This window comes from Pantherophis guttatus, chromosome 3 (assembly GCF_059756535.1).
Source record: "Pantherophis guttatus breed Tessera chromosome 3, ASM5975653v1, whole genome shotgun sequence".
Lineage (NCBI taxonomy): Eukaryota > Metazoa > Chordata > Lepidosauria > Squamata > Colubridae > Pantherophis > Pantherophis guttatus.
The window spans coordinates 115473892-115494977 of NC_142065.1; the positions used below are offsets into that span (position 1 = coordinate 115473892).

The 21086-nt window shown below is 42.9% G+C and overlaps 1 protein-coding gene across 7 annotated transcripts in view; it reads left to right on the forward strand.

The window, feature by feature from the left end:
* Positions 1–21086, forward strand: part of PCDH1 (protocadherin 1) — a 371266-nt gene that overhangs the window by 166165 nt on the left and 184015 nt on the right. For 5 of the 7 annotated variants that reach the window (XM_060686449.2, XM_087891198.1, XM_060686452.2 and 2 more), the window contains exon 3: positions 15202–17394. In XM_060686449.2, the coding sequence (XP_060542432.2) occupies positions 15202–17394 (2193 nt within the window). Of the gene's footprint in view, positions 1–15201; positions 18428–21086 lie in introns of those variants that run through there. The other 2 variants (XM_087891200.1, XM_087891199.1) reach the window with 1 other exon arrangement.

Sequence of the window (21086 nt, forward strand, 5' to 3'; positions counted from 1 at the left end):
CAGTTGCTAAAACAGGGCTCCCCGGGCCATAGCCCGGGACTGTGCCTTACCCCATTTGGAACAGGGCTACGGAAGCAGTAAGTGAGTGTGCGCATGTGTGCAACTCCACTTGCACAAGCAGTGAACAAGAGCATGAATGCAGCTCCATTTGTGCTCACCCGCCACTCATGCTGTTCCCTCTCCTTCCCCCTCCTCCCCCTGCTGCTCCGCAAAGCTGGAAAGTTTGGAGATTGCTGTGCTAAAGGATTATCTATAGTCCTTTATATCAGGGGTGAAATGCTCCCAGTTCGGACTGGATCACCCAATCCGGTAGCGATGGAGGCGGGTGGTTCGGAGAACCGGTAGCAAAAATCCCTGCCACCCCCACATGCCCAGCTGAGCCGCATAATCATCAGAGGCTTTTTTTTAACTTTTAAAAGCATATTTTTACAACCTCTTCGCCGAAGAGGTTATAGAAAAAATGGTTTTAAAAGTAAAAAAAAATTGGCCACGCCCACCCAGTCACATTACCCCCCCCACCAAGCCACGCCCACAGAACCGGTAGTAACAAATTTTAGATTTCACCACTGCTTTATATGATTTATATAGCTGTCCAGCTCACACAAATGACTTCGGGAGATTTACAAGATTGAAACAAATATTTTGGGGCCATCTCAATCTCTAAGAGCATGCTATTCCACAGATCAGTTGCTGCCACTGAAAAAGCATAACTCTATTAAAGTAAATTTAAAGTAAAGTAAATTTCTTCTCTCTTTACTCATTGTTGATTACTGTAAAGTCAATTTAGAAAGTAGAATTCTGAGAGGAATTGGAATTTTTAGTTTTTTATTACATAACATTTATGTAATAAATTTAATAATAATTGATGCATCATAGGGCAAAAATGTTTGAACCAAGGAACCGCAAATAGGCTAATGTATAGAATTTATCCAAAATCCATGACCTGTGATTCTGGAGGAAATGAAACTTGGGAAAGTTGTAGCTGTTTCAGTACTACCAGCTATTGCCAGTCCAACCTACCAAAAACATTGTTAGTAATTGTTGTTTCACGTAGCACGTATTTAAAGAATTGAGCAGGATTCATAATATAGAAAAACTTCTTTATCTACAAAAATATAAAAACATGATACAAGCAAACAATACTTATGCAGCACTTGTCCATGGCTTCTTTCCTCTTCACTTGCTCGACTTTGGGAAGTGCCAATTCTTCCTGATAGTTTCTTGGCTCATACCACACATTAAACACCTTTAGTTTACCAGCAGAATACCTGTCAGGTGGAATCCCTTTGTTCCATTGCATGGCATTGACTGCTCTTGTGTATCAACCCTTTCTTGGTCATCGTTTTCTCCTCTTTTTCTTGTTTTTTTTCAGCTTCTCTTCCCTGAACGCTGACACTGTCACTGAGTGAGTGACCATCATTAAATGAATCATCCCTAAAATTGGCATCAATTCTGCCCCAATTTTGCTCTGCAAAGCTAGCAGGCCTGGAAATTACTATCCTTCTGCTCCCATCGCTAAAGCTCTTTGAGACAGGCTCATAGCCTTTAAACCTAAGCTTTCTAGCCTTTGGTTTTCTTTTCTTCCTGATTGTTTTTGGAATATGCACCCATACATTGCTTCCAAACACCCTTAAATGTGCCAGAGATGGCTTTCTCCCATATAGCACAGCATATGGAATATCATTAATAGAGGAACTCCACAGCCTATTTATTAAATAATTAGCAGTCAATATGGTTTCACCCCAATATGACCTGCTCAGAACAGAATCCTTTAGCAGTGAGTCTTTCATTGTTTGTAAGACTCCATTCTATCTTTCAACTACACCATTCTCAGCTGTTGTGTATGGATTAGTGTCTATGTTTTATTCCTAACTTCCCCAACTACTGTTGAAAACTTGCTGACATGAATTCTGAACCTCTGTCAGTTTGCAGCTGGCATACCTGTTGTCTATATCTTCTTTCTACGAAGCTTACCCATTGCTTGAATTTCCATAGCACCTCTATTTTACTCTTCAGTAAATAGCAGAAACCAAATCTGCTGTAGTCATCTACAATGACCAGCACATATTTTGCTCCTCCCAAACTGGCTTACATTGGCCCAACCAAATCTGCATGTTGTCTGCCTTGTGCTATTCTTGCTTACTGGGAATGCCTTAGACTTCAATGATTTACATACTGCACTGTCTAAGTATGCCTTACACCCTTTCAAGATTAATCCTTCTCCAAACTGTTGCATCTTTTGCAACACTTTGAAGCTGACATGGCCAAGCTTTCTATGCAAGAGATGAATGCATGAATCATGTTGTGCCATATTTCCAAATGTTTGGGCACATTGAACCTTTAGTCCCTGTAACACATAAAGATTATCCTGTTTTATGCCCTATGCACATACACTCCCATTTCTTTTTATGAGACATCTCCCATCTACAAATGTGATCTCAAACCCTTGTTTTTCTAGACTGGAGACACTCAACAAATTATGCTCCATTTCAGGCACACATAATATATTATTAAACTTTTCCTCCAGATGTGGAATCAGCACCCTGCCTTTTCCTATGACTTTAGCCTTCTGGCCATTTGCTAAGGTTACTGCATTTCCTCCAGCTGGATCCAATCTGAAAAAGAACTTAGAATTATTAACAATTGTTTGACTAGCCCAACTATCTATTTGTCTCTGCTATTACAATAGCTAACTTTTGCAACAGCAGCTTATCCATTTGGTTGTTTTCTTCCTTGTAAACAGTCTTTCTTTAAATGAGTCTTATCCCCACAGATAAAACATCTCTTTTCCTGTGCTTTCTTCTTGGGAATTCTTAGCTGAGATGTAATCCAATCTCCTCTGTTGCTTTGTTCCCTGTAGACATCCAGTCTGTTGCTTTGCTCTCTCTGCTCCATGGACGCCCACCTCAGGAATTTTTCCTTGTGGTTTCTTCTAAAATGGTGTTTTTGTTCTTCAGAAATCAAACAGACTTTAAAGGCTTCCAGACGTAATTCCTGTTCTGGTTTACATTCAAAAATGGCTGAAACGATGTCCCACATTTCATCAAGACTATTTAATACCAACAGCACCTTCTAAGATTTAGGAATCTTTATTCTATGCTGCTCTAATTCAACAAACAGTCTGCATGTGCAGCAAATGCTTTTCTACGCACTCTTGTGGCAGCAGCCGGGCTCTGTACAATTGTCTCAATAATTGCACAATATTTCATGCTGACTCACTCACATGCACACTTTTCAATTTCAGCCAAACCTCCTTTGCAGTTTTTAAATCAGCTACATTTAAGAATTGTTCATCTTCCAAACTTAAAATGATGTAAGCCTGTGCCTTATAATGCCGCTGTTGATCTGCAGCTGCTAATGGCCCCGGGGGTGTGTGTGTGTGGATTAATAATGATATCCCAGAGCTCCTTAGCCTTCAGGAAGCATTCCAATTTTGCAGCCCAAATAAGATAATTCTTCTGTCCCAATCGAGGCAGAGAGCTCTCCTTGAAATCAACAGCCATCTTGCAAGCCTTCTCTGCTTTGTTTCCTTTTGTTTATAACAGAGGCAGTCTATCAGCTTAATTACAGTTCCATGTGCCTGGGTGTGATCTGGGCCCATAACCTGTTAGTAATTGTGTTTCACCTAGCACACATTTACAGAATTGAGCAGGATTCATAATATAGAAAAACTTCTTTATCTACAAAAATATAAAAACATGATACAAGCAAACAATACCTATCCAACACTTGCAACGTGGCGGAGAAAAGAACAAACTCAGAACACAGAATAGCTAAGCTACACCCAGACCTAAAACTGCTCACATGGCTCTCACAGCAAGTCCTGTGTCTCAGTAAAAAAACAGTTCCCATTGGCTGGCTTGTTGCCAAGGCTATTCCAGTTCATAAATTCTTTATACATTGACAAACATAAGTGTAAAAGACAGACTAGAAATAAAAGTTAAAATAAACAAAAAAAATGGTAAAGGAATATCTGTCTGATCTTCATGAATACAAATCACCGGGACCTGATGGATTACATCCCAGAGTTCTAAAGGAGCTGGCAGATGTCATCTCAGAACCACTGTACCACATCTTTCAAAAATCCTGGAGCACCGGGGAACTCCCAGAGGACTGGAAAAAAGCTGATGTGTTGTGGCCTGCCAGCGGCCTGCGTGGATCATGGCTGATCCCGACGAGGCTGGTGTGAAATTGCGCCAGCAGTCTGTGCAGCCGGCGCTTGCATCAGACAGCGAGGAGGCTGAAGAGGATGTGGTGCCAGAGGCAGAGACTCAGCCAGGGCGTTCAAAACCTCCAGTGGCTCCTTCATGTAGAGAGAGCGAAGTGGAGGAGCCTCTCCTCAATGCTCAAGCATGCAGGGCTGCCAAAAGGCAGGAGTGGCTACTCAGGAGGTGGAGGTCTCCTCAAGAGTAAGGTTTGAGGATAATTGGCCACTCCCTTAGCCTATTTAAGTCGCACACAGTTAATAATTTCTTGCTAGAAACAACGTGTAATTATTACAGAGCATTTTTAAAGAGTGAGTGTCTTATCGTATCTTGTTTTCTGGGCTGGTTGCCAACCTTTGCCGGACTTCGTTTATTCTTGGTACGTTATAACTTTGATAAGGACCGTTGGTGTGTGTCACAATCCTTGGGAATCGGGAGCTGGGGCAGAACATGATGTGGTTCCCATCTTCAAAAAAAAAAGGGGGGGGGAAGCAGATCCAGGAAACTACAGACCAATCAGCCTAACAGCAATACCTGGGAAGATACTGGAAAAGATAATAAAAAAAAACAGATCTGCCAACATCTAGAAATGAATAAAGTAATAACTAACTAGGTCAGTCTGGGTTTGTTAAAAACAGATCATGCCAACATAGTGACTAAATTAGGGTTAGGGTAGGGCAATCTTAAACACTCAAAGAGCCATTTGGACCCGTTTCCCACAGAAAAGAAAACACCAGGAGCCACAAAACGTGGGTGGTTGTGGCCAACTCGATGTCACTCACTCCCAGTCACTTGACCCCCTAGCTACACTTATCCAGCCGGTCATTAGGGCAGAGAGCCAGTTGTTAAGAAACACCAGGAGCTACAAAACCCTTTGACATCTCCCCCCTCTCTCTCCCTCTCTCTATCTCTCTCTGTATGTCTCTCTCCCCCCTCTCCCTCTGTATCTCTCTATCTCCGTCTCTATCTCTGTCTCTCTCTGTCTCTCTCCCTCTCCCCCCTCTCTCTATCTCTCCCTCTCTGTGTCTCTCTCTCCACCTCTGTATCTCCCTCTGTGTCTCTCCCCCTCTCTCTGTATCTCTCTCCCTCTCTCCCCCCTTTCCCTCTCTATTTCCCCTATCTGTCTCTCCCTCTCTCCTCCTCTCTCTCCCTCTCTATCTCCTCCTCTCTCCCCTCTCTGTGTCTCTCTATCTCTCTCCCCCCATCTTTCCCCATCTCTTTCTGTCTCTCCCTCCCCGTCTCTCTACCCCCCTCTGATTCTGATGAGGCATTGGGCAGGCCATGAGGCACACTCGCAGTGCCTTGCACAGCACAGTAAACTATAGCACATTTCACAATGGGGAAAATGGGGTCCACTCCTCCTCCTGGACCCCATTATGACATGGAGCCACAATGTGACCCTGCCCTACTCGCCCCCAGCAACAGGACACTGCTTACAGCTCTGAGCCTGAAGCAGCGGGAGGCGAGGGCTGCCTTGAGCACAAATGTGGCACGAAGGCCAGTACAGGGCCATTTCACTTCTGCACTAAGGCTTCAGTGACCCTCCTCCTCCTCCTCCCCCTCCTCTTGTGACCCCCTGGCTAGGTGTGGTGGGGCCGGGAGGGTGCACATGAGCGGGGAAAGCCTCCTCAATCAAGTGGCAGGGCTTGGCCGAAGCGCAGTGGATTGACCAGCTGACAAGTGTCTTTGGCGAGGTCACCCCAAGCCTGACCCCCAGGGTGGATGTGTGAGGTTCAGCAGGGCCAGTCCCCTTTTCCCGCTGCCCTGAGTTTCTTAAAGCCATGGCTGGTCGCTGTGGGCCCATCCCCCTTTCTGTTGTCCCCATCCTCCCGGATCCCATTCCCACCCTGCCAGCCCTCTTGTTAGCGAGGCTGGTGTCGGTTCTGGCCAGGTCGGGCCAGTGTCTCTGGACGGAGAGCAGATTGCGCGTCTTCCCAAGCAACCAAGGCATGCCCTGCACCAAGGCTGGAAAAAGATCCAGCAAGAGATGAGGCGCCGGAGAATCAGCCCCAGCCGCTTCTCCATCCCCTGCTGTCGCCCTTACCTTCTCAGGCGAGGAATGACTGGGAGAGGAGGATGAGGGCGGGGCCAGCCAGTGGTGGGTTCAGCCGACAGGGAGCCACAGCAGGGAGCCCAAAGAGCCGCATGCGGCTCTGTAGCCAGGGGTTGCTGACACCCGGGTTAGGGTTAGGGTTAAGATTTAACCCTAGCAATTTTAAAAATTGTACTAGATTTGTTTTTTTTTTTTCCTATGAGTGACGTGTTTCCATATGTCTTCTTTTTCCTCTAAGGGGTCTATTCTTTTAGAAGTTATTTGATCATTACTATGTTCAATTTGGGCATATTCTTTTTGCAAGGTTTGGGGTTTCTCATTTTGTAGGTTGAGTTTCAGAGTGGTTAGAGTTTCCTCTAGACCAGTGATGACTAACCTTTTTGCCATCACATGACAAAAGTGGGGGGAGCGCAGGGGAGTTGCGCGCGCATGTGCCCACATCCATAATTCTATGCGCCCCACCCCCTGCGCATACATGCACAACACCCCCGCACTCCCCCCATTTTTGGCACGTGATGGCCCGGTAGGCCTGTTTTTTGCTAGGAGCCTGGGGAGGGCATAAACGGCCTTCCCCACCCCTCCCCTGGAAGCCGGAAACGGCCCACCAGAAGGCCCGAAAATCAGTTGGCATGCATGTGTACCAGAGCTGAGCTGAGCTCACGTGCCCACTGATATGGCTCCGCATGCCACCTGTGGCACACGTGCCATAGGTTCCCCATCACGGCTCTAGACCTTTACTTTTTCTTCTAGTAGCTTGATTAGTTTACATTTGGTACATACAGTAGTAGCCAAAATTGTGGAAACCTTTTGGGTAAAATATTTTCTAAAACCAGCTAATAACACCACTTTTTTTGGAGTAGTACCATAAAATTATATATCAATGGAAGGATAATTTAATCAAGAATGTAATGCAATAATTTTTATGAAGGATTTGCTATTAGAATAGCAGTTACAGTAAAAAGAAGAAAAATGAAACCCATAGAAAAAATGAGATCTACAAAAATTATCACCATGTCAGTTAATAGGTAATCTTTAGCATGAATTATGGCCTTACAACGTCTTCCCATGGAGTGAACCAAGTCTTTTAGTTCTGCAGCTGTTATAATGTGAAACCCAGATTGAATTATTGCTTCTATTAACTGGGTTTTATTGCTGGGTAGCTTCTTACAAGTTTCTTTAGTCCGCTCCATAGATTTTCAATTGTGGTAAGGTCTGGGCTATTCCCAGGCCATTCCAGCAGTGGAATATGATTATCTTGAAACTCCCCCAAAAAGTGGTGTTATTAGCCATCAAACCTCCAAAATACACTTTTCCCAAAAGGTTTCCACAATTTTGGCCACTACTGTATATAGTTTGGGTATTCTATGGGCATAAGTGTCTACATGGAACATGTTCTGCAGATCACAATAGTGTCAGTTTCTTTTTCCATGAGTGGGTTTTAAAAAAGAAATAAATAAAATGATAGTGTAGAAGGTTTTACCACAGATTTTTAAAGGGAAAAATGTCCAATTTAGAATTTTGATATTCTAACAGATCATTTAAAATTTATCATGGGGGGGGAAATCTAGCTAAAAATTAAAAGTTCTAACAGTTAAAAAAATGTCTAGTTTAAGGATTTAAAGTTCTACAGTTCAAAATTGTCTAGTTTAAAAATTTAAAGTTCTAGCAGATCATTTAAATTGTCCAATTTTAAAATTTTCAGTGTTGAGTGGGCTTAAGTGCGAGGTTTGTTCTTAACCTGTACTAGAATGTTCTATAATTATCCCTTTTCTCTCTTCCTTCTTATGATCCTTTCCACCCCTGCCTTCTTGTGGGCTTAATTTATCTCTTCTCTGCCTTTATATGTTCCGTACTTGCTATTGTCAACTCGCCTTTGATTTTTTTTGCCTCGTGTCTTGTGTTGTCTTTTTATCCTGTTTTCCTACTTGCTTTTTTCCTACCACTACTGGGTATTCAGCTCTCCCTGCTTTTCTCAGTTCAGGGCATCCCTCCCCCCCACGCCCCCCATTTCTGTTGGTCTGCCACACTGCTCTGTTGCTGTTATCAGTTACCAGTTTGCTGATCCGCTGTGCTGTAATGCTCCACCACCACCAACAGCTTCCGGTTCCACCGAAGGTCAAGATAGCTCAAGACAACTTTGATTGTAATTCAAGGTGCTTGTCATCACCTCTGTATGGAACAGGGTCAGGCTACCTACATGAACGTCTTTTTCTAAAGAGAGCTACCCATCACCAAGTCAGATAGATTGGGCTGGTTCCTTTCCCCCAAATATTGTCAACTAATGGGTGCTAGGAAGCAAGCCTTTTCTGTGGCAGCCCCTGCCTCTGCGAACATCTTGTCCCCTAAAGTTGAACAGGCCTTCAAAATCTAGCTTTTCCCCCAAGCATTGGGAGATTAGATGATGGAAAGTCAGTATGGCTGGGCACAGTTTTTTGTTCTTTTTAATGTTTTATGTTTTAACCAGTGGTGAAATCTAAAAATTTTCGGCACCGGTTCTGTGGGTGTGGCTTGGTGGGCATGGCCAACATGACGTCTCTCTCTCTCTCTCTCTCTCTCTCTCACACACACACACACACACACACACACACACACACACACACACACACACACCTGGTCTGAGCAGCGGCTGCTGCGGGAGAAGGAAGAAAGTGCTCCAGGAGGGCGGGCAGGCAGCCCTGCCCGGAAGTGGTGCGTCCCCCATCATGGGCTGGATGCAGGCAGCAGGACCCGAGGCGAAGGGGAAGGCAAGTGGGCGGCAATCACCCAAAGGCCCCGCGGAAGCCAAGCGCGCCAAGCCCAAAAGGCGAGCAAGCCTCGCCATGTTCCCCCGAGGCGGCTCTTTGGGTGAGCGCAGTGGGTGCCCCTTCCCCACTGCCAGCGTCATCCTTACATCTGCCCGCCTTCTCTGGGCTGCCCATGCACAACCCAGCCGAGCAACAGTCTCGGCTCCAGCAGCAGTGGCTGGAGAAGGAAGAAAGTGAGCGGCTCCTCTCAGCGCCAGCGCCACCACCCATCTCAACCCCAGCACAACGGTTGCATCTCCCCCAAGGGCTGCCAGGCCAGCAGGAAGCAACTCTCTTCCACACAAAGGCTGGATTCCTGCAGCGAGTGACAAGAAAAACTAATCGGTCCTCAGGTGGGATGGGAAGTGTTTCTCTTCCTTCCTCGTGAATTAAAAACCCACGTTAGTGCTGCGGAGGAGGAAGAGGGGGGGCTTGCTGCACAAAACCCCCAAAGGCCATGCAAAGTTGCAAACCTCAGGCGAACTTGCAAAACAAAACTCAAATGAACCCCGCAAGGAGGAGGAGGAGAAAGTTATGGTTGCATTGCCTTCCCTCTTGCCGCTCCAAGCCCTGCCCAGCCTCAAAGCTGGCAGAGGAGAAGGAGGGCTGCTTGGTATGATGCCGGCATTCCCACCCCCCACCCCGCATGGGCAGCAACTTGGCCTTGCACCTGCTGTGGTCTACCCTGTGCAAGTCGCGGGCATTGCATCGGGGCGGTGGAGGCGAGCGGAGCTGCAGAGCAGTTTTGCAGAGGAGGTAGAATAGCACATCGGCAGCTGTTCACGCCCTGTTTCTTGCCACCCAGACAAGAGAAAGGGGGAGAGGTGGGAGGGAGGGGGCGGCTGGATCTTCCTGGCCTTTGCTGGGTGCTCTCCCACTCCCAATTGTTTCCGAAAGATGTGAGAGGCGTTTCGGGCGAAGGTAGCAGTTGCTGCGTCTCCCCCAAGGGCATGGGGGTTAGGGTTAAGTGGACACTGACCTCAGAAGGCAAGCGGGCATGGGGGACCTCCAGGGAGGCAATGTGGAAGGCAGGCAAGCATGGCAGGGCTTTGGGGAAGGGAGTAAGTTGCTAGCTTCTTCTCCGCAGCTCTGCCATGCTTGCCTGCCTTCCACGTGGCCTTCTGTTTGCCTGCCTTCGCAAGCTGGCCCGGGAATGCCAGGAAGGCCACATGGAAGGCAGGGAAGCATGGCAGGACTGCGGGCCGCGGACCAGTTCGGGGGCGTGGCCAGCCAGCCATTGCTACCGGTTCGGCGAACTAACTCCAATCTCAGCTACTGGTTCTCCCGAACCAGTCCAAACCGGTAGCATTTCAGCCCTGGTTTTTAACTGATTCTGGTTTATAGCTGCACACTGCTAGTTTATATTCAAATGATCATCCAGTAGGACTCCAAAATCCCTCTCACAGTTAACTGTTTTTGATCCAGGTCTCACCTAATCTGTACTTATATCTTTGATATTTTTTTTTGCCTAAATGTAAAATTTTGCTTTTCTCCACATTAATATTCATTTTGTTGGATAAGACCCATTGTTCAAGTCTGTCAAGATCTTTTTGGATTCTCAGCTTGTCTTCAGGGGTGTTGGCTATTCCTGCCAGTTTAGTGTCATCTGCAAATGAGTTTCCCTTCTATTCCCTCATTTAAGACATTTATGAAAATATTGAAGAGTACTGGGCCTAAGACAGAGCCTTGTGATACCCACGACTTACTTCTACATGTGGATGTAGTACCATTAAGTACTATTTGTTGAGTACGGTTTGTCAGCCAGCTACAAATCCATCTGGTGGTGATGCTGTCTATTCCACATTTTTCTAGCTTACCAACAAGTAGGTTGTGGTCTACTTTGTCAAATTTAGTTTAGTTTAGTTTAGTTTAGTTTAGTTTATTTGATTTGTATACCGCCCTACTCCCGAAGGACTCAGGGCGGTGAACAGCCAAACAATAAAATACATAGATACAAAAAATTTAAAAACCAGATAAAATCAAATTAAATCATTTTGGCCCAGACAGATTAAAACACCCCAATAATTTAAAAACAGATTAAAATTTACATATTTAAAAAAGGGAAGAGATTAGGCCAAGCCCGCCTGATGGAATAAAAAGGTCTTCACAGCGCGGCGGAAGGTGCGCAGATCCGGGATCCTCCGTATCTCCGGGGGGAGCTCATTCCAGATGGTAGGTGCCCCCACAGAGAAGGCTCTCCCCCTAGGGGCCGCCAGTCGAAATTTACTGAAATCTAAGTATACTATGTCCACAGCATTTTGCTGGTCGTCTAATTTAGTGACTTTAGCAAAGAATGAAATAAGATTGGTTTGGAATGATCTATTTTTAACAAACACATGCTGGCTACTAGTTATAACTTTATTTGATTCTAGTTGTTCGCATATCTGTTTCTTGATTATCTTTTCCAGGATCTTCCCAGGCATTGATGTTAGACTTATTGGTCTGTAGTTTCCTGGGTCTGTTTCTCCCCTCCCCCCCTTTCTTTCTTTTTCTTTTTGAAATTTTTTTATTTTTAAACAAACATACATACAAATATAAAACCATCTTCAATTACACACAGTGTGTCGGTTGGTTACAAATCTTTTGTGCGTCTTCACCATATTCATAGCTTACAGTTTACCTAAATTCTTATATTATTGATCTAATATATATCTATGTATTATTATCCTCATTAATCACTTATTTAACTATAGCTATTCTTCCCTCATTTTGTACAAAATATTCTAAGATTTGAGTTAATTTATATTATAACAATCATTTCATCATCCTGAAGCGATCCAATAATAATACATCTTTATGTTATATTTTATATAGTTCTACAATTCATGTATTATAAAAAATCTCTATCATATTTCATTTCCATATTTATTGTCTAACCATTGATAAAATAAATCCCATATCTTATAATATTGTTCATCTTCTTGTTCTCTAATTTCAAATGTCAATTTACTCATTTCAGCACTTCCCCCCACCCCCCACCCCCACTTTCTTGAAGATGGGAACCACATCAGCCCTTTTCAGATCCTCAGGTACTTTCCCAATGCTCCAGGATTTTTGAAAGATATGGTACAATGGTTCTGAGATAATATTTGCCAGCTCCTTTAGGACTCTGGGATGTAACCTGTCATGTCCCGGTGATTTATATTCGTCAAGCTCAGATAGGTGCTCTCTTACCATTTTCTTGCTTATTTTAATTTTTATTTCTAGTTTGTCTTTTACAGTAGTTTTTTGGTACGTTGGGCTGTAATTTATTTTTGCATGAAGACTGTTGTAAAGAATGAGTTAAGCACTGCCTGTTATTTCCTTGCCATCTTCTCTCTTTAGTGGACCTACTGTTTCCTTTACTTTTTTCTTGTTATTAGGGTCTTTTTGCCTAGGTTTTTTGGCAACACCAACACTTTAGCCAGTGGTTTATTTCTAGAATTATTTTTCCCCTCAATGGATCACCTTTCGTTGGGAGTACTAATGAGAACACTACTTGTGCTCCTAGCTCCTTAACATTAATTGCCTACTTGCTTATAATCTCTCAATATTGTACTCAGGTTCTGTTGTATCTTTTGTCCCAATGTTAAGGAAGAGGAAAGGGTAGTAATCTGTGGGCTTAATTATTTTGGTTAGGTTCTCAGCCACATTTTTGATTTTTGCTCCAGGGATACCTCCCTAGAATATATGTCCGGTCTGCAGATGGCTGGTTCTGTTCCTTTGAGAATAGAATCTCACTCTCGCCTTCCTGTTTTAGGGGATGCAGTCTGGGCTGCTTTTCTGTTTATCTCAGGTGTGTTTGTTGATTTGACTTTTTAAGGGATATTTGATGATGTTTCTTTTCTAGATGTTTGCATGTTTTCTTTGAGGGGGAGTTTGTGGGTCTGAGTATTTTCATCTAGGGGAAGAAATCGGTTGCTCAGTTTTAATGGGACTGCTTCTGATTGGGTTAGATTGGGCAGCAGGGGTTTGTTAGATGTGTGCTGATTCTTTCTTTGATTATTGTGTTTCCTTCTATGCGTGACCTATCTCTCTCCAAGGGTTTATCAGCAGGGTAAATCCTCTTGGAGTTATTTGTTCATTATTTGGTTCAATTTGGGCATAGCTTTCTTGCATAGATTGGAGTTTGGTTAGAGTTGCCTCTAGATCCCTTACTTTTTCCTCTAGTAGTTCACATAGTTTATATTTAATACATGTATAATTTGGGTGTTTTTTATACTGTTGTATACTACAATAGTATCAGTCATCTGTTCCATGAGCTTGTTTCTTTTTGCTGGTTCTTTTAAGGGTAAAAAAATTACGTCTCTTTCTTTTCTTTTTTTTTCTATCCTTTTTTCTGCCTTTTTCTGCTCATTTTTCTACCTTGTTATTTATTTAACTTGCTTACTGTTACGTTAGTTTTATTTATCCTTTTCTTCCCTATATTTTTTTTAAGTTTTTGAGCTCTAGTTCCTCCCCATCTTATTATTTAAAATTTGCTTTATTTATTTGATTGATCTTTATTAATCCTATTCTTCCTTGGTTTCTAATTTTCCACTCCTGTCCTTATTATTTGCCTAATTATCTTTTATTTTCTGTCCTGTATTTATTTTTATTCTCTACTGGGGTCTTCCCTCCCTGTCTATTGGAACCTCAGGCTTAATTTTTTGCCTTCTGTCGTTTGCTGCTCCAGCCTCTTGTTGTTTTCTCTGCCAGCTTCCTTTTGTCCTTTGGTGCTTAGGCCTTTTCAGCCTCATCCCTGCAGTGGTCAGCTCTCTCGGCCTGCCATTTAGCTTTCTGGTCTGCTCAACTCCATTGTCTGGTCTGCTTCACTCAGCCGTCCACTCAGCTCCACCGTTGCTTTCCCCGTTGTTCTCTGCACTGCTCCCAGGCTCTAGCTCACTGTGCTGCCCTGTGCTGGCTCTCTCTCCTCCCTGTTGCACTGCTGCTGCTTTTTGCTCTGTAACTTTCCTCTGTAGCCGTTTGCTTGTCCGTTGCACCAGAACACTGCTTCCACCAGCAAACAGGATGGCCTGGATGGTCCCCAGCAAGCTTGTCTCTGCTCTCTTTCCTTCCTCCCTGTTATACTCTCATTTGGCATTTTGGCTTGATCTACAATTTTCCTATCGTCTATTTGGCAGGGCTATGCTTTCTTCCTGTCATCTGTTAGATACCTAAGAGGAAGAATTGATGATGACTGAATTCACACAACTGATCCCTTTCCCCCTACTCCAGATTCACTTGTGATTTGTTTCCATGTCCACTGCTTGACTCTTCAGAACCAGATGTAAATGTAGGAACTAGATATTAGAGGATGCATGATACAGAAAGGGCAACATTCCTGCCAAAATCTTAATTCAGTACTGTTTTCAGGAGTTTGTTTAGGTACATAACTTACATGTGTAAATTTTAGGTGATCATTAGATGAATCAGGCGCAGGTTAAGTGTCCCTTTTTTGTTAATATTATTCAAATATAAGGGAATCAAAAATCTCTTATCAAACTGCTCTATATTGAAAATATACTCCAGTCATCTTTATGCTCACTCATTAATTATAACTTGTATGGGTGAACCATAAACAACAGATCTAGTGCCCTAGTGTTCCTGAAATTGGTGAGGTTTACTTAGTTTTAAATGTCACTCAATAGCAGGGATGGACAACCTTTTCAGTTCTAAATGCTGCTTTGATTATTGAGTGGGGATCAGGGGCTGCACATTTTAAGAAGGATGCTGGATCATGGGCTGTACTTTCTTAAAGGGAACAAGGAAGATTGCTCTCTATTTTTACCATAAGGGAAAACCAGCAATTTTTGCCAACCAACTCAGTAATAAAAAACAAGTAGGGGTCTTTGATGTTTTGTAGACTATAGTATTTGTTGCATTAGTTATTGAAATATATTGTCTATTTGGTTGCCCAATTCTGCACTTTACGTTATATAGTAGTGAAGTACAAAATTGATCGGGTCAAGGCTCCCACTTGCCTTTTGAGTGGGTTCCAAAAAATACATTCTCTCCCCCAAAAAGAGAGTGGGATCAGGACAAAAATTCATTGTAAGTGTAATATTATGTAATCATTTATTTAATAATGTCTGCTGCTGTTTAATTGTAATTAGGTCATAATATTTTAAATTCCCTGGAAGTAGCACCCAAAATTTGAAAGCACTGAGTATTATCTGATTAGATTCTTTTTTCATTACAGGTGAAAGCCAATGATTCTGATCAGGGTGCCAATGCTGAGATTGATTATTCCTTCCATCAGGCTTCAGATGTAATTCATCGGCTGCTACGCTTAGACAGAGCCACTGGACTCATCACAGTACAAGGTCCTGTTGATCGTGAAGATATTAATGTGCTCAAGTTCTCAGTGTTGGCTAAGGACAAGGGAGCTAACCCCAAAACTGCCCGTGCCCAGGTAGTGATCAGTGTCAGGGATATGAATGATAATGCTCCATCCATTGAAATTCGTGGTATTGGTTTGGTGACTCATCAGGATGGCATTGCCAATATTTCAGAAGATGTGCCAGTTGAGACACCTGTGGCTCTGGTACAGGTGTCTGATCGGGATGAAGGTGAAAATGCTGTTGTAACCTGTGTGGTGGCTGGTGATGTACCTTTTCAGCTGCGACAAGCCAGTGATACTGGCAGCGATAGCAAAAAGAAATACTTTCTACAGACCACTACACCGTTGGATTATGAAGCAGTGAAAGAGTATACCATTGAGATTGTAGCTGTGGATTCAGGTAATCCACCCCTATCAAGCACTAATTCCCTAAAAGTGCAGGTGATGGATGTCAATGACAATGATCCAGTGTTTAGCCAGAGCTCAACAGAAGTGGCATTTCCTGAGAATAATTCCCCAAATGACTTGGTGGTAGAAGTGAGTGCTACTGATGCAGATAGTGGATCTAATGCTAAACTGGTCTACTCACTTGCTGGAGAATCTTTATCAAAAGACACCTTCTCAATTGATCCAGAATCTGGTGAAATTCATGTAAAAAATGTGCTGGACCGGGAACAGCAAGAACGCTATGAATTCTTAGTAGTTGCAACTGATAAAGGTAGCCCTAGCCGCAAAGGAACTGCCTCAATTGCCATCAGTGTCATGGATCGCAATGATAACGATCCAAAATTCATGCTCAGCGGCTACAATTTTTCTGTCATGGAAAACATGCCCCCACTGAGTCCAGTGGGCATGGTGACAGTTATTGATGCAGACAAAGGAGATAATGCTGTCATTCGACTCTCAGTGGAACAGGACAATGGTGACTTTATCATCCAAAATGGTACTGGAACCATTCTCTCCAGTATATCTTTTGATCGTGAACGACAGAGTACTTACACTTTCCGGCTTAAAGCTGTGGATGGGGGAGACCCACCTAGATCTGCTTATGTGGGGGTGACAATCAATGTATTAGATGAGAATGACAATGCTCCTGTAATTATATCTCCATCCAATGCTTCCTATAAACATATTCTGCCTAACACTAGTCCTGGGCAACAGGTTATGAGTGTCGGAGCCGAAGACATTGATTCTGGGATCAATGCTGAATTACTATTTAGAATTGCTGGGGGAAACCCCTTTGAACTCTTTAAGATTTCATCTGTAAGTGGAAATATCACACTAGAAAAAGAGATTCTCCGCAAGCATCATGGACTTCACCGCTTGGTTGTACATGTAAATGACAAAGGGAAACCTTCTCACCATGGCACAGCATTAGTTCATTTTTATGTGAATGAAACATTGGCTAACCGGACACTGTTGGAGACTCTAGTAGGACACAGTTTGGACACACCTATTGACATTGACATTGCTGGTGACCCAGAGTATGAGCGCAACAAGCAGCGCAGTAATATTTTGTTTGGAGTCATTGCAGGCATAGTGGCTGTCACCTTGATAATTTTGCTTGTTGTGCTGGTACGCTATTGCCGTCAGAAGGAGGCCAAAAGTGGTTATCAAGCTGGCAAAAAGGAAACTAAGGATCTGTATGCTCCCAAACAAAGTAGCAAAGGGAACAAAGCCAAAGGCAAAGTGAAAAAAAGCAAATCCACTAAGCCACCAAAACCAACTGAAGATGAAGAAGAAACAGGTCTGCAGAAATCACTTAAATTCAACCTTATGAATGATTCAGTAAGTGACAGTCCCCGCATCCATCTGCCTCTTAATTATCCACCTGGAAGCCCTGACTTGGGTCGCCATTACCGTTCCAATTCACCTTTGCCTTCCATTCAACTGCAACCCCAATCACCATCTGCCTCCAAGAAGCATCAGGTAGTACAGGACCTCCCAGCCACCAATACATTTGTGGGCACTGGGGACAGCAATTCTACAGGCTCGGAGCAGTATTCAGACTACAGCTACCGTACCAACCCTCAGAAATACACCAATAAACAGGTAGGAGAGATTGTGCTGCACCCTCCCACCATTCCCTCATGCTACAACAGGGCCATATGGACAGAAGTGTGGGAATGAAATGGACTTGGCCCCGATTGCATGAATAGATTGGCAGGATGCAGGTTGGAGGACTGCAGTGTCCAGATGCATGTTATATTCACAGTACTACTTAGAAAAGAGGCTTCCTTCAATCCAGCAAATTAAGGGAATAAGGGTGCGAGTGGGGAGAAGATTATATGATTGTGGTAAATCAGAGCAGGCTGATGGCATTTAGGGAAATGAATCCTACCATTTGGGTGCAGCATGAAGGGTTGGATTGTCAGTGGTCAATGATCCATGCACCAGGATGTATTCAGTTCTGATGTTTCATGTTCATTACTATAAAACAGGTGTTAAAGTCCTAGAGCTGGGTTTGTTTATGGATCCCATTTTTCAGTCATACTTCCATTCAGATATCATTGATCTGAATCATTGAAAGCATTGATTTTTTCTGTAGAAACTTGATGCCACTAGAGCCTTAGTACATTTGCAGATACAGTATGGTAAAATTGAGCAATTTTAATAGAGTGACATGGTCCATTGATATTAGATTTTTGCATGCAGAAATGGAATTGACTCTATAGCTAGAATGGCATAGGGAATCTTTGGTGTGGGATTAGATTATGAGCACATGCAGATTACTGCTGCTGGAATTCAAAGCAAGGAAAACCATCTGCTTCAAAACATTTTGATCTATGATAAACAACATAGCAGAATAGAAAAGTGATATATAGTTTGCAAACTGAGTAGTATTTGGGAAATATTCTTAACCACTGAGGCTTAGGTACAATTTTGGATGCCATGCTTCAAACTGGTTGCAGTTAGTTATCAATAAAAATATGAAACATTCAAGGAGTAGTGTTAATCTTCCTTCCATTGTGTCATTATTTCCTTTCTTTTGGGGCTTATTATATATGCTAATTTTTCTTCTCAGCTTTGTTCAGGTAAAGTTACTTTACCCATGATGTGATGTCAATAAATGTTTCCATTGTTAGATGATGTGCTATGATGTGTTGATCACTGACTTTTGTGTAGCAATCTATAGTGCAGTGGTGGGGAAACCAAATGATGGGGAGGCAGAGAGGAGAATGGGCATGATGACATTGCTTTTGGAGATCGTTGTTTCAGCAATTGAAATTATGTTAAATTTTTAGTTACCATAAATGAAAAAAGCAAATCAAGGGAATCAGTGGTGGGTTGCTACCGGTTCGCCCCGGATCGGCAGCTCTGCCTGCCTGCCCAGATGCTTCTGCACATGCGTGCGCACACACTCACAAGTGAACTGGTAGTGACAGGTTTTGAAACCCACCCCTAAAAGGAACAATATGAATTTCATTCAAACGTATATGAGAACCAAATTGGAATGAAGTTATCACAGAAAATTTTACATTTCATATTTTCAGAGAGATTTAGTGTGCTGATTTAAAAACAAAAGATGTCTTTTTGCAAAAACTTGCACTTTTTAAAACTATCTCAGGGCACACCAATTATAGCAGTGATTTTGTACATATTATAGTACTTAACAATGTCTGTAGCATATTGTTGGGATTTTTAGAAGTTTTTTGCCAATCATTTTGATTAATTAGGCTCCTAGAAATATTTTTTTACAATTTTTATTATAAAATATTTATTATAAAAGTTTGTATTATAAAATACAAACTCCTAAAAAATACAGAAAACAAAATGAAACTAAACAAGACTACACAAAAAAGAGTACATAAAAAACAAAACAAAACAAAACAGACATATACACAAATTGTTCCCCCTAGTTGAATACTGATAAATATACCTCAAGGATATATGCCTCCTTTGCAAAGCAGACACACAATTTATAAATTTCTAGAACAATATTTACCCAATCCTGACCTCTATCTACTATATGGAAAGATAGTTAATAGGTAAAACCAACAACCAAATTAAACTTCAGAACCCTCTGTTAAGGGTCTATTTATTGTATTTCACACAAAGAAAATCCACAACGGTTTCTGGTCTGTTATAAATTACCACAGTCATTGTTTCTGGTCCATCCAGGATCAAATATTCTCAATTGATTCTTAATAGTGAGCCTTTTCCTTAGGATTGTAATCGGGATCTTTCCTAACATTGGATTTTATTCCCGAAAGGCACAAGTTCCTATTGTGTATACCTCCAAAGCATTTGTTGTATTAAAAAAGTCTTCTGTAAATTGTAACATGGCCTCTCTTAACATTTGTTTTCCGATTGGGAATGATAAATCCATTCCTGAATATCCTTCAATCGTCTTGAAAAAATCGAGTTCATAACTGATCAATACTATCAACTTTGAATCTTTAAAATCCAAATCTTTCTCAGCTTTTCTTCTCTTGCCAACTTGCATTTTCCAAGTCCAGCTCATCTTTCAGGTCTGCCAGCAGCAAATTATATTCCAATCCATGAGGTTGGAAATCTTCTACTGCTTTTACTTGAACTGTTTATACACCAGAAGATAGGCTCAAGATCCAGAACAGTGAGCCCTATTTAACCTAATGAAAATTCAATGTGGATAAAAGTAAGATTTTACACAGGCAAGAAAAACTATTTGTACAGATAAAGGTTGAGTGAAACCTGGCTAAATACTAGTAACTGTGAAAAGGGTTTTGAGTCCTAGTGGACAATTACTTAAATATGAGCACACCTGGCGCAGGTCTCTGTCAAGGCCCTCTTTGAAATAGTAAACGAGCTGTTGTTCTGACCAGCATCCCTGCAACTCTTCGAAACTCTCAAATGTATTCCTTCACTGGCCGTCCCCTTTGCTTTAGCTCTCGTATCTCTCCCTCTGCCTGTTGGGCCTTCGCCTCATCTTCGAACCTCACCCACAGCTCCCGCAGGAACATCCCAGCATCCCTCTGCTTGGATGCTTCATCATGAAGGGTGGTCACCCATTCTTCCACCTCCCCCTCGAGGTAGGCCACCATCACATTTACCATTGCTCTCTGAGTTGGGTAGATTAAGGTGTAACGGTCTAGGTGGTCCAGCACATGGTCAAGGAAGATTGCCAGCTTATTGGGGTCCCCATCAAATATCTTTAGGGGTGGAGGCTCCATCGGGTAAGGTGGCAGTGGCCAGTACCCCAGATATCACTCGGGCCCCGGGGGGGGGAAGTGGGCTTGTTCCCCCCCCCGGGGGCTGCTGTTGCAGCTGCCCGGCAGGGCTAGCCGCTCATGGTGGCTTCTGCAGGGTTGGCCCTGGGCCAGGACTCGCCCTCGTTCCGTTCTTCCTGAAGCAGGAATTCCCTGGGGCTCAGGAATCTCAGAGGTTTGATGGTTTAAAGGAAGAGTTGGATTAATATCATGGTTCCAAATAATGGACCCAATCAATTTAGGATTCTGAGGCTGTAGCTTTTCTCAAAAATCCATTTTATTGAGTACATCATAGTGATACGTTCAAATGTGAATCCAACTCTAAATATTTCCTGCATTTTCAGCATACTAAAAAAAATAGATATCACCCACCCCCCTAGTGTCACTGGTCACGTTAACCAACCAGGTAGATGGCAGGCTGCTCAGCTACTCCCTCCAGTCGCTACGAGCTCTTATTGAGATGACCTTGATTCCCATGGGCCTTATCGCTGTTATGTCTGGCACCTGGGAGGAGATTATTCCACACCCCGTAGTTCCCTCTCCCCCCATATGTAT